The following is a 15,093-nucleotide window of genomic DNA, read 5'->3' as shown; positions in this document are numbered from 1 at the left end:
TGGCCAAGTACAATATCCAAATTGCAAGAACTGCAGTTTTTGATCAAGGCAAAATGTCTCATAACATCCCATTAAGCATAATTAACAGGAAAAAAAAGCCCCATAAACACAAGTATTGATTTGATTGACTGCTCTACAGACAATATAATGAGAGAAACAGGCAGAAATGATGTTTCAAGCTGAATCTATGGATATACAAATGGATGATAGAACAACCTTTTTGCTGCTTACTTTTCTAAACCTTAATTTCTGTCTCCTCTAAATGCAGTTCATAATCTAGAGGTACAACGTCTTCTTAATCACATTCAAATCTTTGACTCCTGCACAGGACAGTTAAGAATTACTGCCAAATTAATGGCACATTAATTCACTCTGGATCCAACAAAATTAGGTCTCCCACAAGAACTTTCAAACAAACTAGAGCAATTAAAAAATCTGCATGACCATTTTATTTTTATACTATCTGGAGGGAGAGAGCTGGGCCAGTTCTTACATAACTATATGCTTTGCACTGTCAAACAAATGCATTTCAAACATGTGATAGTACAGTACCAAGATGCAGAATTTATATTTTTTACCATTATTGATATATTTTGAACAGACTGAAATGGCATTAAAGTAAATTTAAAGGCTGCTGCATTTAAATTCTTCTCATTTAGTTCACACTGTTTTACATCCTGTTCCAGTGTTATGTGACACTTGGCATATCATGACAGTTAATCTGCTTCATTTTCTCATTTGTCTGGCTTTAAGTTACCATAAGTATCTCTTCAAGAAGATTTCCAGACACGTCATAATGAATTTTTCTTTCATCACTGACTTTCATTAATGCCAAAAACAACAACTTCGCATTCTCCATCGCTAAGAGAATAAAAAAGAGACAGAGAACAACTGATGTCTGATGATCTAATATAATTTTTTAAGTGTCAAGATGATTGGAATTACATTCAAGAAGAGTCAAAAGTAAAGAAAAAAAAACAGAATTAAGAGATTTATTTTTGGCCACTCTGGGACAAAACAAGGAGCTGTGACGCTTATCATCACCTTGTAAAGGTTTTAAGGCTAACATGCAGGCTCACTGCATAGGGAGCAGGACCTGTAGTGGACTCTTACATCACCTGCAGATTGAATGGAGATGCAGGACTGATCAATGGGTAAACTTATGGAGACGGAGGGCAGAACAGAGAGATTATTGTTGTTGTTGTTTCACTTCTATTTTGGTCTCCACCAGCTCTTACTGTTAAATATCTGTCACTTTAGCTGCTACATGCTCCACTATGTTCACAACTAACTTTCTCTGTCTGCTGCTGAGCAGGTAATCTAAAGTGGGGAAATCAAAGCTATTTTTGCTGATGGCTGTCTGCTGGAGTGGAAAACAACACTGATGAGAGCGGTGACCATGAACCATAGCAAGTTATGGCCATAAAACGAAGGAATAATCATTCACCAGCTAATACAAAATGATATTTATGACTCAGAAATACACTCTGTGCTACGTATTGAAAATTAACAGACAATTTTAAGAGACTTACTTATTAAAATAAAGAAATCTAATTCAGGCTTTGTAAATTTGGACAAGCAGCAGCTTAAATTATGAGTACACTCTGCTACTGTATGACATTTTCTCATCAATAATGCAGAGAAAATTTAAAACAACCTCCAAAAAATCTCTAAAAGGACCAAATCTGGGATGTGCTCAAAAGAAACTAATGATGCCCTGTGGTGGCAAGAAATATTCAGGTCACAATCAGGTGGTGTTTACCGATTTTTATCTTCAGAAATTTAAGAGACCAACAGGCTCACCAGCTAATCAGAGGTATTAAAGCTGTAGGATTATTGTTGTCTCTGTGGTGAGATTCAACTTTTAATGACTTGGAAAACTCTGTGAGATTGTCTTTTCAGACTGCTGGCTGTTCTTTTTAGAATATCACAAAAGTATTTTTGGCAGTGGGAGAAACAGGAAACTGATGCACCGACTGGAACCTTCATTTTAAGCTGTTTTGACAGAAGCCAACCTTTGCTTGGCAAAACATCCCCATCTGTCTCAACGAGCGGTAAGTATCGACTTGTTTCACATTCAGATACGATGATAAAAAAAATGATCACTGGAAGCATTTTGGTGCCTGCTGTTTTTGCAGAATGAAGAGGATAAAAAATGCATTAAGGGTATCATTCAGTATGAATATAACCATAGCAACCAGGCAGAGAGGTGTGGAGGCAAGACGGGTTCATCTTTGTGAGCGACACTCGCTGAGCTTTTGTAAAGTATTTTAACTTCATTTACCAAAATTCAACACCTGTAATGACACTTTCCTGTCTGAGGACTTTCAAATTCAAATGCACTACGTTAAAAAAACCTTTAGATTTCACAGGTTTTGCATGGCAAAGCAATTTAGCTTCTAAAGGATAAATTTACTCCTGTTAACAGATCATTTGTAGCCCTTTTAAAGCCCCTTTAACCCGAAAAACCACCAGCACGGTGCAACGCAATTCCTGCCTTAATGTAGACACAAGTCACAGCCTTCACTGGCTTGGGGCTCATTCTAGCATTGCCATCCTGGAGACTGATGTATGAGCTACATCACAGACCAAAGAGCTCTTTTTTCCCACTGGGACTCCTATCTTACCTTTTTTTTGTTTTTGCTTCTATATAACTGTACGATTCTTCTTCCTTTTCATTGACCCACATGGAACCTTTAAGGCCTGGAAGGAGGTTCACTGTGATCCAATCCAACGGTTTCCTCCAGTTTTTAACCACTTAAAAGTTTTCCTTAGACACTTGAGAGGTTTAAGTCTGACTGTGAAATCTGTACTGCAAATATATGCTGCATCCTTTGGTCAGTGCTATCATACACTATCATAAGTGGTCAAACTATTGTATATTTTATTTGTTTCTGATAGCTATTCCAGGAATCAACTGGGAGTCAAATCGATGATTGACTTGAAGTTTCAACTCCATGCACTCAGCATCAAGGCCACTGGCAATACTGAATGCACATTACTGCAAACAGCGAAGCTACTGTGCTGATGCACTCCACTGGGTAGATTTTCAAACCCTTCAGCAGCCAGTAATGTAGGTGATGTAAGCTAATTGCTCCTCCAAAAATGTTAACAGTGCTGGCTCCTTCAGCAGCGGAGCTGTCAAATTTCTGGAAGTCTGAAATCAAACAAAGGCCAAAAAAAAACAGCTGGTGTTCTGTGATGAGGAGGCAACAGTGAGACTGTTCCCTTGTCCTCACCACTGAACTACAGAAAAGATGATCATTATTTGTCGGACAATAAATTTTAAATGGGATTATAAGTATGGCATAATATCTGAATAGATCCATATAAAGCTATTCATTGTTTAAATCTTTTCTTTGGGGTGCTTTGTGTATCTATAGTTGCACTTCCAGTTGCAGTGGCTCCACTTTGGTTTTGAGTTCCCTTCAACATTTATCCATTTTCACATGTGCAAACCCAGCAAAAGACACAATTTAGTCATAAAGTTGTAGAAAATTCAATGTCAAATAGCTGTAAGGGTGTCTTGTCTGTTATTATATGTATAATGTGTTATAGGTAATTTACCCTCTATTGTAATGAAAGGGGCTGCATTACAGCTGCATTATATTTAGGTAAGCCAGGTTCAGGGTGCTGGTATTTTAATGGTGGCTCAGTGGAACTGTCCCCTCGTTAACAAAATTAGTTCCACCTGTGCTTTACTTTTATGTCAACACAAAAGTCTGCTGTATGATTAATAGCGTTTCATTTCAGTCTACCAATTCTGCAGAATATGGGAATTTGAAACTTTATGGTTCTACCTTAATGATATCATCTGGCCCATTTAGGAGTGACTGAAAGATGGCTGTAATATACCTGCCCAGGCACTTGTCTCCCTCTGGACCAGCCTGGCGGGAAGGACAGTGTGCACAGATAACCAAAAGACAAGTTTTGATTCAACTACTGGACAAATTTAGGGAACAAATGAACTCAATTAATCCAGGAATGTTTGTGGAGAGGTTCATACTTCAAGTCTGATCACTCACACTGACCATCATTTCCAGAGGGGACACTGCTCACAAAAAAAATTTAATCTGGAAAGCTCAAGTGTCATCATGTTGTTTACAGTTCAGGTACAGTTGGTAAATACCACATTTTTTAAAAAGATTAAAAGATTAAAAGCCTTTATTGTCATTATACGTGGTGTACAACGAGATTTAAGACAACTCTGGTGGTGCTGTACTAGAAAAAAGAATAAATAGCAAATAGTAAATAGTATAGTGCAAAAAGGATTTTGATAAAGTGTTCAGTTAGTGTTACATCACTGAGCAAAAAAAAAAACTTTCCTTTTTTCAGTATTTAACATTGATAGTGTCAAACTTATACCCTGAACTGAAATGAACCTTCATTGATCAATTAGTCCATTGATGGAAAATGAAATGAAAACCACTTTCAAGTATCTTTTCTGAGTCTAAATTAGAAAAAGTTTCCATTTCATTTGGCCTGATTTTTTCTTCTCTGGCAATTGCATGGATTTATAAATATCTTGAGCAAAGGCTTGTTTCTCCCTTATTCTCTGCCTCCACCATCTATTATTAATGTTTTTGAGTGTTCTCTCAAAACCAATTAAGAGGTCAAGTCATATCAAGTTACATGCAGCACCTCCTTCACATAGACTATGACAAATGAAGTCAGTCTGCCTTAAGAGCCTTAAACCTGCATTCTTTCTAACAGCCAGCAGGGGGCGAGTCCACTGGTTTAAAAAAAAGACGTCCGATTGTATGTAAGTCTATGAGAAAATGACCCTACTTCTCTCTTGATTTATTACCTCAGTAAAAAGTTTCCTAATGAGTTCATGGTCTCAATCGCTAGTTGCAAGTCTTCTTCAACACAGCATGATGTTCATTTTGTAAATGATGGTCCCATTTAGAGTAAAATAGACGATTAATCCGCGTATGCTTTAGCACCTGGCTACCTTGTTATCTAAAAGTCGCAAGCGCAGTGACCTGTGGTTAGAAGAGGATCGTGTCATTGTTACGTTTCCCTTCAAAACAAAACTTAATGGCGGTCTCTGGTAGGGGAAACTAACAAAAAACCAAACTGCATTCAACACAAAATGGGTGCTTTGGGTCTAAAAGGTGATGGGGAATAAACTTATCCACAAACACCCACTAATTCTATCAAAATGATAGAAGAACCAAAGAAATGAGCCCAAAAACAAAAGATTGGGAGTCACTAAAAAGGAGGGAGTGAAGTTCTGGAAAAGAAAGAACACTACAGTTTAAGAACATTCACACACTCATTCACCATAACACATTCAAAACCAGGAGAGCCAACTGAAGGTGTTAACCCTCTGGTGTCACACAGCCAACTGAAGCAGAGCCACGAGCCTCCTTTTATAGAGCAGCCCGGCTGATTAGTTCCAGCTGCGCTAATGAGTGCAGGTGCCATCAATAGTTGCACATCATTGAAGGGGTGGAGCTTACTGCCCACCTTCCACCGTAACAGTCGTAGCAAAGTGTATCCTCCCCACCTCCACCCTCTTGTCCAAATATGGTCACTTCTGGTTCCAAACAACCAAGATGGTGACGGCCAACATACTAAACTCAAAACATTTCGACTTAAAAAAGTGGTCCACAAACCAACGGCTACATCCACTGCTTTTTTACACTCTGTGCTCCTACATCAACTGGCTTTGATGTCAAGACTAACAAACATGAGTGGATTGATGTTGAGAGTGAGACAGGTAACATCTTGATTAGTCTTGGACCTAACAGGACTCCTCCGCTTCCTGAGGCACTCTCCCACTGCATGATGGAGACTGAGTGGAATATGAAAATACGAGGAGGGAAAGACATAAAAGAAGTGCCCTAAATTATAAATGGGCCTGACAATGGAAATGTGATTGGAAAATGAAAGATGGGGGAGGATCAGGTTTGTCTTCTGCACCGTACAGAAGATGAGAGTTTTATATTTGCGAGCTGTGATAAATATGTCAATTAATTGAGAATAGCTCTCATCTAAAACTTCCATTATAACTTCAAAGACTGCGGAATGCTGCTGGGTAACAACTGTGGGTATCATAAAGTCAACAGATACATTTTCTCCTACTGGGGCAAAAGAAAATGCAGAACACATTCTCAATTACTTAAAAATCACACATAGGCCCTGGGGGCTTTATCTTTATTCACTCTCATACATACGATCCAACACTGTGAGGAGAAACTACGGAGAAGTTTCGGTGAACGGGCAGAAAAAAGGCACCTCTGCATGAACTACCAAAAACAACATTTCAAAATGAGTTACTGAAAAGAGAGATCACATCAGCACGGAGAAGAATTCACAATGTATTTGAGAAAGACAAGGCACAAGGCAGTGCAATGAATACAGTGTGATAAATCACACGAGGCCTCTGCACATTTTGTTCTATTATGCTATTAAATAACGTGTATGTTTTCTTTTGGGCTCTGTCCCTGTTTGACAAACCCACAGTGAAATCAGGACTGATGCATGGTAAAACCATGTTATTGAAAAATCAGTTTCCATCACTCTTTATCACACCTTTTCTTCCATTTGTCTCAACGTTTCTAATATCAACACTGAATCACTCATCAAAGGATTGATGTGAAAGGAGCCATTTGCACTGACAAACCCACCAAGACTTATCGCTAAGCTCTGCAGCTGTCCGGAGCTTTCAGCCTCTTTTTATACCCACTGTTGTGGTTTCATGTGCTGCACTGTATGATCGAGCCTCACATTGCAGACAAAGTTAGCCATTAGATATTGAAGACAGTCATTCCTAGCAATCTAAAGGCTTAGAATTAGTCATGAGGGGGATTAATATTTGTCCATTAACAAGTTACAGCGGAGCTTTGGAGCCTGCATGCGCACAGTACCTGCCATGACTAAACTGCAGTCCAAAGCAACCACCAGGGAGCCACAGGGTGACTGAAGGGCAAAGATACAGCGTGAGGTGAAAGGAGCAGGTGTATGCTGGTGTTTAAAATACAACAGGAAGCTACTTATTGTACTTTAGCCGCTGATTTGGCCTGCTTACCAACACCGTCAACAATTGGTGCTGCAACAGTGGCTATTCACAGCTCATGAAGGCAATGAAGGTATTCTGAAAGCCTTCGTGCTCGATTTCAGAGATCTCATTCCTTCTTCTCCGGGTCGTAGCTCAGTCAAATCTGAGCAGACGCCAATATTTTTAGATTTAGTCTAAAATTAGCCTTATGTAACTACATTGTCTGAGAATATCATTATCTCCAATAGCTATCACAAACAAACGGCCATAAAAAAAAAGAGGCTCCTTATAACTCCAGGGCTTACCTCAACATTTCACTTCCTGTTTAAATCCCTGTAAGCATTATGGGAACTGAAGCTCTGAAATTTTGAGAATGATTATCCCAAACAGAAATAAGATACACAATATTAACAGAGGTGACAAAATCTTTATATATAACTTTTTTTGTTTTTGCATGACTGAGTCTGAAAATGTCCCATAAACAAGGTTCATATATTCCAGGAACTCTTCACACTCTGTATCCAGAGTGTATCTCCATCTGAATTCAAATACATAAATTTACTGTGTGGAGGCATCCGGAGAAACCCTGTGCAGAGAAAACCAACACCGAACTATACGGCAAACGGTGAGGCTGCACACTGCAACCAACTGAATATCCTCCACCTCACTCCTCCCTGTTCAAGCATGTAGGAAAACCTATGGTGCGCAGTGTTTCACTTGTCCATTCAGGGCTGCTGTGCAAATAATGGTCGAGTCTGGGTGGAGGACCCGCTCCCTCTGTAGATATTAAGAGCTCATTCTAAGGTAAGCAAAGCACAACGGTTCTTATTTTTAGAATCATTAGTGATACACAGATGAAAGCACACCTATGAATCTTATATTTTATTTCTGCCAATGGATCCCTCTGAATCCTTCACGCTGGTCTTTTAACTGGATCCTGTCTACTATTAGCAGCTTCTCACAGCAAGACCACACAAGTCCAACTTGACCCACCCCACTCGAATCCATTTCTGCCGTATTCTGCCAATAGATCCACACAAATCTTACACACTGGTCCGCCCAGGAGGTTGTCTGCCCACGAGTGACTAAAAATCTAATGTTTTTCAGGGAGTAATTACTTTCTTTTGCTTTCTTTTTAAATTCTGAGATGTTCAAGGAGCCATCTCAAAATACTGTGAGGATGCTTGTCACTAAAACAACTCACTTCCTACTATATCAAGCACGGACACATGTACACTCTGCCTGACACATTAAGTCATTCACAGACCCCAAATCACGTACACACACACACACACACACACAGTGTGAAAGATGTGTCGTGCCTCTGCTCATTAGTCCACTGTGACCCAGAGCCAAACCACCTCATTAAGAAAAATCCTTGACTCGCCTCTTCTACTCTCTGAGTAGAGGCCACTCTTTCATGCTGCTACCAGAAACAATTTTTATCAGGGGACTGACTGGCTATTGTTCATGTTCTTCACACAGAAGCCTCACCAGTAACTAACTCTCAGTTGTGGAATCTGAAAAGGTGCAAAATCTAAATCAAAGTAAAAACTGTCTCCCTTAATTTTTTAAAGCAGCGAGGTTTCGTTTCCACTTTCTCCACATTTGCACATCCACCTGCTCGTTCGGCACACGAACACACACGCATTTATTGAGGACTTAGTGGTATTCAGCAGAGACATGACTAACAGAACATAAGTATATTCTGTCAGTTTGTGGGTAGCTGTGAAGTTGTCATGTCTGGGTGGACAGTCTCACCCTGAGCCCTTCCCTCTATCATGAGAAGTGAGTCATGTCTGTGAAGCACTATTATTATCGTCTGCCTGGGGCGGGAATTAGAGATAAGCTGCAGTGGAGGCTGATTTAAGGGAAATTTAAAGGAATCAAGTTTCAAGAAAAAATTTAAGTATAACCTCACTTTTTTGGGGGGTGAAAATGTGTGAGAGGAAAACTGGAAGTGTCCCTCAGATAGGACAGTATCTTGGCCTCTAAGATACTTTCAGATGAGAAATTCCACTCTGATAGCTACAACAACATGAAATTAGCTATCAATAATGTGACAGATAATAGCTATGATGCTACATGTGCTGAAATAATGATTATTTATGATCGTAAGCAATGATAATAAACAACCAGGTCATTCCAAAGTTGTACCCAATCACATTTTAGCTAGAAATGGTGAGAAATATCAACGTCTCCTAAAGCCCAAGTTGATGTCCTCAAATGTCTTGTTTTCACCACAACCCACAGATATTCAGTTTTCTGTCATAGAAGAGTAAAGAAATCAGAAAATATTAATGTTTAAGAAGCTGGAATCGGAACACTATGACTTTTTAAAAAAGAAATTATTCAAACTGATTCATTTTATCACAATAGTTGGTGCTAATTTAATAGTTGACAATGAATCGATTACTGGCTGCAGCTCTAAGTGTAACAACACCATGCTTCACCGCAACATTTCTACATCCACGTCTCAGGGCAGAAAATCGTTGCACAGCTCTCTGAAGGCTTAAACTTTTTTAGTGACTGTACTTCGCCTTTGGCTGCATTGCTTTGCATTGATAATACTGTTACCATTCTGCGCAGTCAGGACCTGAAAATACACAACTCAGAACAGCTTTCCTCCTCCTCTGAAACTCAGTGCTTTCTGATTACTGTGTATCAGTTCGCACCATGTGCTTTAATTTGCTGTTACTGATCCCAAACCCAATTCCAACTTCTTTGAAGAAGCAAAAAGCCTTCAGGGTGAATTTCCCGCTGGTGATGGGCATCCTTATCACTTTTCAAAGTCCAGTTTGAGTTCCCCTCACTTTTCTACAGTTTCATTCCGATTTATTCACTAAAATCTCTGTAAACAGAGTTTTCTCACTGTCCGGCCATGAAGCTTCACCAGCAGCAGCAAGTGCATCATCGACTGTATGTGCCCTGGGTTTCCCCTCTGAGGGTAATTCAGCCGAGTCTGCAGAATTTACCCGATTGGTAATTCCTGCATTGGTAGAGGTTTACACGCAGGCTGAAAGCACTGCAGGTACGACTCAGAGCAGGAAAAGCTATTGTGCAAACTGCACATTTGCTTAGTGAAAAGCAATGTTTAACGTGTCAGACATTTACAGTATACGTTTAATGTATAGTTGTGTTTACACCTGTGCTCCTAATAAGGATACTAGAACTAAATCAAAGATAAGGCTGTGTGAAGATGCAACTTCAATATTTATCATAAAACAAGAGCCGTCTATCAACTACAACTACAGCCCACAAGCATTTTTTTAGCAAACTGCCCAAACTGACACCCACTAATAGGATATACAAGGTAAATAGACATCATCATATATTCTCACATAAGATGATTAACAAATGGGAAATTCTGATATGTAAACAAGGACTGATGACCCTCTCTTCCTGAGATGTTGCATCATTTGCACAACATGAGTTTTTGCTCCTGGTTGAAGCTCTGATAAAGACGTGCCATCTAGCCAGTCAGATGGACACAGACAGCTCTCGAGGATGGCGCAACATGGTGCAATCAGTATTTTCTTACAGCTCTGAGAGCGTGGGGGGGGGGGGGGGGCACTTCCTATGGACTTGAAGAGTTTTCTTTTAAGGCCCATGCTAAAAATATGGTCTAAAATAGTCCAGCCAGACAAAGGATAAAGGACATGTGAAAGCTCTTCATGTCTGGAAACGGCTCAACAAAATCAACTTTGTTCTCCTCCACAAAATGTGTTTCTGACTGTCCATCCCTGGTCCTCACTGTTACTATAAATCAGACACGGGTAACCTGGTTGATTTTGCCTTTTGTGTCTTGAGCAACATCGCTGGCAATGACAGGACTCACTCACTCACTCTGCAAGAAAAAAGGGAACAGGCTTTTTAGTTCCCCTGAGAACTCATGATGTAAAAAAAGACTCTGAATCCGTAAATCCATTAAAGAAGCTGGATGCACCCCTTTCATCCTTCAGTGGCTTCCATCCAGTGATTCATCATCTCTTTGCCAGGATAAGCCAGAAAAATACAACCATTATGTCATCTACATTATGTCCTTACCTCAACTTTAAAGTAAAAAGTCAACAAGCCTCTTGCATGTTCCCATCAGGAAATGGCCAATTTGAACACACTGGAGGATTCTGTCATATCATCTTCATTTACTGATTTTGTTCATCGTCCTACGGAACTGAAATAATACCATGATGGGGGGTGAATACTGGCGTGGCAGTGCAGGCATGAAAAACTGCAGTGATCATCTGGTGTAGGGAAAGTGTTTGATTGTCAGAGAAAATGTTTCTAGCAGCTTTTGTAGCTACTTAAGAGTTAGCTAACCCACACCCGACGTGCTAGACAATGTGCTGCACTGAACCATGTGGGAAGTCGTCCATGCAAACTGTTTGGAAAAGGCAGGTGATTGGATGAACCATGTCTGTCACCGCCTAACAAATCAGATGAATGAACCATATGACTTGCTGAAAAGAGCGAAAACGTTTCCATCAAGCCTTCAATGCTGTTCTTTGCTCTTCTTTCCATGAAGAAACTCTCCAGTTCTGATATAACAGATGCTAAAGTAGCATCCATGCTAATTTCTTTAGGAGCCGCCATTACTGTTTTCAAATGAGCAATCACTTCTCTCGCTGTGGTGACACCTAAACCACACCTGCAGCTGCCAGCAGTCCCTCATAGGATGCAGAGGTCGAAAACAACTGCGGTTTGGCCACAAGTGCACAACTTGAAGCATGATGGATTCTTGGCTCAGGCGATCTCACGTGATCTTGCGAATCCAGCTTCCCCGTGAGGTAAAGCTAACCTGTAGGTAGGTTCAAATATTCAAATATCCACATGGCCATTTCTAAATCTATTTCTAAAAACCTATTTTGAAGAAACTTCTTTATTCTATTGGACGACAAAACGTGTCAGACATTGTCTTATAGGTTAGTGACGGACTCTGCATAATAATGAAATGACGTTTTTCAAAGCAGACATTCTGAATTTAACCGTGCGACAGTTAATTTAGCTGTCATTCATTTCATTATCTACAAATGTCAAAATGTTCTCCATGAAAAAGGCTCATTTCAGAAATGCTATTGCCTCCAAACTCCACACCTTTGATTCCAGTTTTCTTCCCTCTACATTTTTAAAACAACGCTTTTATTTTTGCTCTCTTAGCTCAGCTGATTGTCAGTCAGCCGTCACCTTATCATCTCTCGCTCTGCAACATCTCCACTGTGTTGACATTGTAACACGGTGTTTCAAAGATACGCATCTCATTCAAAAGTGTGTGTCTGTGTGTGAAGTAGAGCAGATAGAGGATCAAATCAAACATGGCGAAACCATTCATCTATTTACAGCGGAGTGAAAAAGGGCAAGCTCAGCAGTCAAGATATTACAGGTTTAACAAACAGATGCTTCAGGGACTGCTGTGGAAAACGCTCGTATGTAATGAGAGGACATGTGGCTTTCGGTCTTCAGACAGCGAACACTGCTGGGAGCTCTTTCTAATATTTTCTCTCACAGTTTAGTTGAAGGACAGATTAACGAGTCTGAGTGCACCCAAAATGCCTCTCTTTCTTTCAATCTTCAGGTTATCAAAAGTGAACAACGAGCCACCCTGTAGCTCCTCAGCACTTAAAGGACCAGTGTGTGGGATTTAGTGGCATCTAGGGGTGAGGTTGCAGTTTGCATCAAACTTTTCCAAGCACGTAGGACAATCTACGGTGGCTGCTAAGCATGTGAAAAATGCAGAAGGCACCCTCTAGAGCCAATGTTTGGTTTGTCCATTCCGGGCTACTGTAGAAACCCTCATTCTGAGGTAACAGAAACGCAACAATTCTTATTCTCAGGTGATGATACACTAATGAAAATTACAGTTTGTCACAGCAAGAGGACACGCATCCAACTCCACCTACACCCAACCCACTTCATCCCCCCCACCCACACAAACACAAACACACACACATCCTCCTTGAGATTTACAAGGTATTCCAGGTGACTTGTCAGTTGAGTCGTGTGCAAGTTTAAACGATAACAGGAGAAAGACGACGGCAAAGAGATGATCTGAATAAGAGGGGATCTGAATAAGGGGGTGTGTGTTTGTTGTTGGTGTGTGTGGGTGTGTGCACGCAATAGAAGAAGGAAGGGCGGGTGTGTTTCTCCAGCTCTAGAATCTGTTTCATAAAAACTGTTGTTGTTTTTTTTAAGTGTCGTGAGACAGGAATTGTTCTTGCTGCATTTCCTCGCAGACACGGACTGATGTGTATTTCAGAGTGGTGCTGAAGTGGAACCCTGTTAATGTTTACTCGTAGGCTTGTCAACAGGTTTCATATATTGAATTAAGCTTTCTGGGCAAAATGCCAGCTCAAAGCTCTGAGAAGCTGTGCAGCATGTTGACATGATGATATCTGACTTATCTCCAAGTCTATGGACACATGTGTTGGCTAATTAATAACACAGTTACAGGCTGTGTGTCAGTCTGGCTGCTGGAAATGTGAGCAACGAAATGGCCTCTTTTCTGTGGTACACCTAAAATGATTTGCACAGGCCCCTGTCTTGGCTACTTGGAACAACTAGATGGTGTAGTGATCCTATGGGCTACTTGATGATATGATTGGACGCTTGGTTAATTCTAAACTTTATCTCTACTTGCACCCACGGCATTAATTTTTATCATTTATTCATATTTCCACGACAGCATCATGTTGAGCTGCATGTTTATTAGCCAGATCCTGTGTTTATGTTCTGTGTATCTCCTGAAATTCCCTCTAAAACTGTGCGCATGTTTCTTATCTGCAGCGACAAATATTTAGTTTCTGAATACAACCCACAGAACAACCACCGGCTGTAACCTACCTAATAAAAGCAGTTTCACTTCTCTGGCTGCCTTCTCTCCGTCCTCTCGCAGGTTTTTGTCAATCATCTTTGACCTCTCCGCGGCAGCCTTATCCTCGGCGCTCACTGTACAGCCCATGGCTCCAAACGCAGGGGCGCACCGAACACTTTCGCGCAAAAAAGCAACCAAACAACAACAACGAAAAAACAACAACAATGCTTCAATTCTGGTGGCGGCTGTGTGCCAGCCGATGCTAAGAATAACGATGGAGCGGCTCCTGCGTCCAGCGCTGCCTTCTGGAGAGAAAAAACAGCCGATTCCAGAGTTTTTCCTCCACGCGTAAAAAGTCAATGCTCCTGCTCTTGTGTTAAACTTGGAGCTCACAGATGAAGCAGATGCGCCCAAACCATTTGCTTTGTTAATCTCAGGCTGTTACCGCTGGTCCATGCCGGAACGCTCAGAGACCACTGTCCTGCATCCATCCACAGGCTGAGACGCCCGTGCTCGCCGCTCCGCTGCACACCGCCTGCTCGTGTCGTCGGCCTGATGAGCAGCGCGTCCCTCGGCCGCGCGGCTGCTGCAGTCTCCGCCTGTGCCCAGTTAGGCTACTCAGATATCCAGATATCCCTACAACTGGAAGTGGCATCGACGTCACGTGGACAACTTGTCGCGATAGTCCAATTAAAACAGGTGAGCTCTCTGCTGTGACTTGCGTGGAGCCAATTAAAGCGGAAGGCAGTGAGGCGTGCTTTCAGGAGTGCGGTGCGCAGACTGCAGTGGGCGCTGTGCCAGCGTCATTCCGCTGCATCTGTGCAGGACGCGGCCTCTCAGGCGACAAACAGCGTTCTACAGCAGTGTTCTCAGTGACTGCCTGAACTGTGCCGGAGCTGGTTTGTCTGTAGAAGGATGCACGATGTTAAAATGGCTAATGGGTCTTTGTGTCACATGTTTAAAAATACCTTGGCACAGGATCGGGGCTAATGGAAGAGTTGATTGACAGCGCCCCCAAAAGGAAATAAATAGACATTTTCTCTGGTGGCTGACAGTGAGTGGGCTGTATGATCTGTAAAGCCATAAAGACATACTAATAATAAATAATGCCTATATTGAAATAGCTTCTTTCATACGTGGTTTCAGTCATTCATATGCAAATGTAATAAAATAATGATTGAGCTACACTGGTTCACCATAGTCTTAAAGTCTTAGAGGTCATTTTATTTTTTGCCATTCGTAAAAGACAAATGTATTGATAAAATTTAAGATCTATTGA

The 15,093-nt window shown here is 41.0% G+C and overlaps 1 protein-coding gene across 1 annotated transcript in view; it reads right to left on the bottom strand.

Moving 5' to 3' along the window:
- Nucleotides 1-14,753, bottom strand: part of LOC143338938 (guanine nucleotide-binding protein G(i) subunit alpha-2) — a 43,906-nt gene extending 29,153 nt beyond the window's left edge. Inside the window, exon 1 of the mRNA XM_076759838.1 lies at nt 13,844-14,753. Coding sequence (XP_076615953.1) covers nt 13,844-13,961 — 118 coding nt within the window. The 5' untranslated portion in view covers nt 13,962-14,753. The remainder of the gene's footprint in view (nt 1-13,843) is intronic.
- Between the last annotated feature and the right edge of the window lie 340 nt (nt 14,754-15,093).

The sequence above is a fragment of the Chaetodon auriga genome, chromosome 2 (genome assembly GCF_051107435.1).
Source record: "Chaetodon auriga isolate fChaAug3 chromosome 2, fChaAug3.hap1, whole genome shotgun sequence".
NCBI lineage: Eukaryota > Metazoa > Chordata > Actinopteri > Chaetodontiformes > Chaetodontidae > Chaetodon > Chaetodon auriga.
Note: the sequence above shows the minus strand (reverse complement) of the source record. Positions and strands in the feature narration are given on the sequence as shown.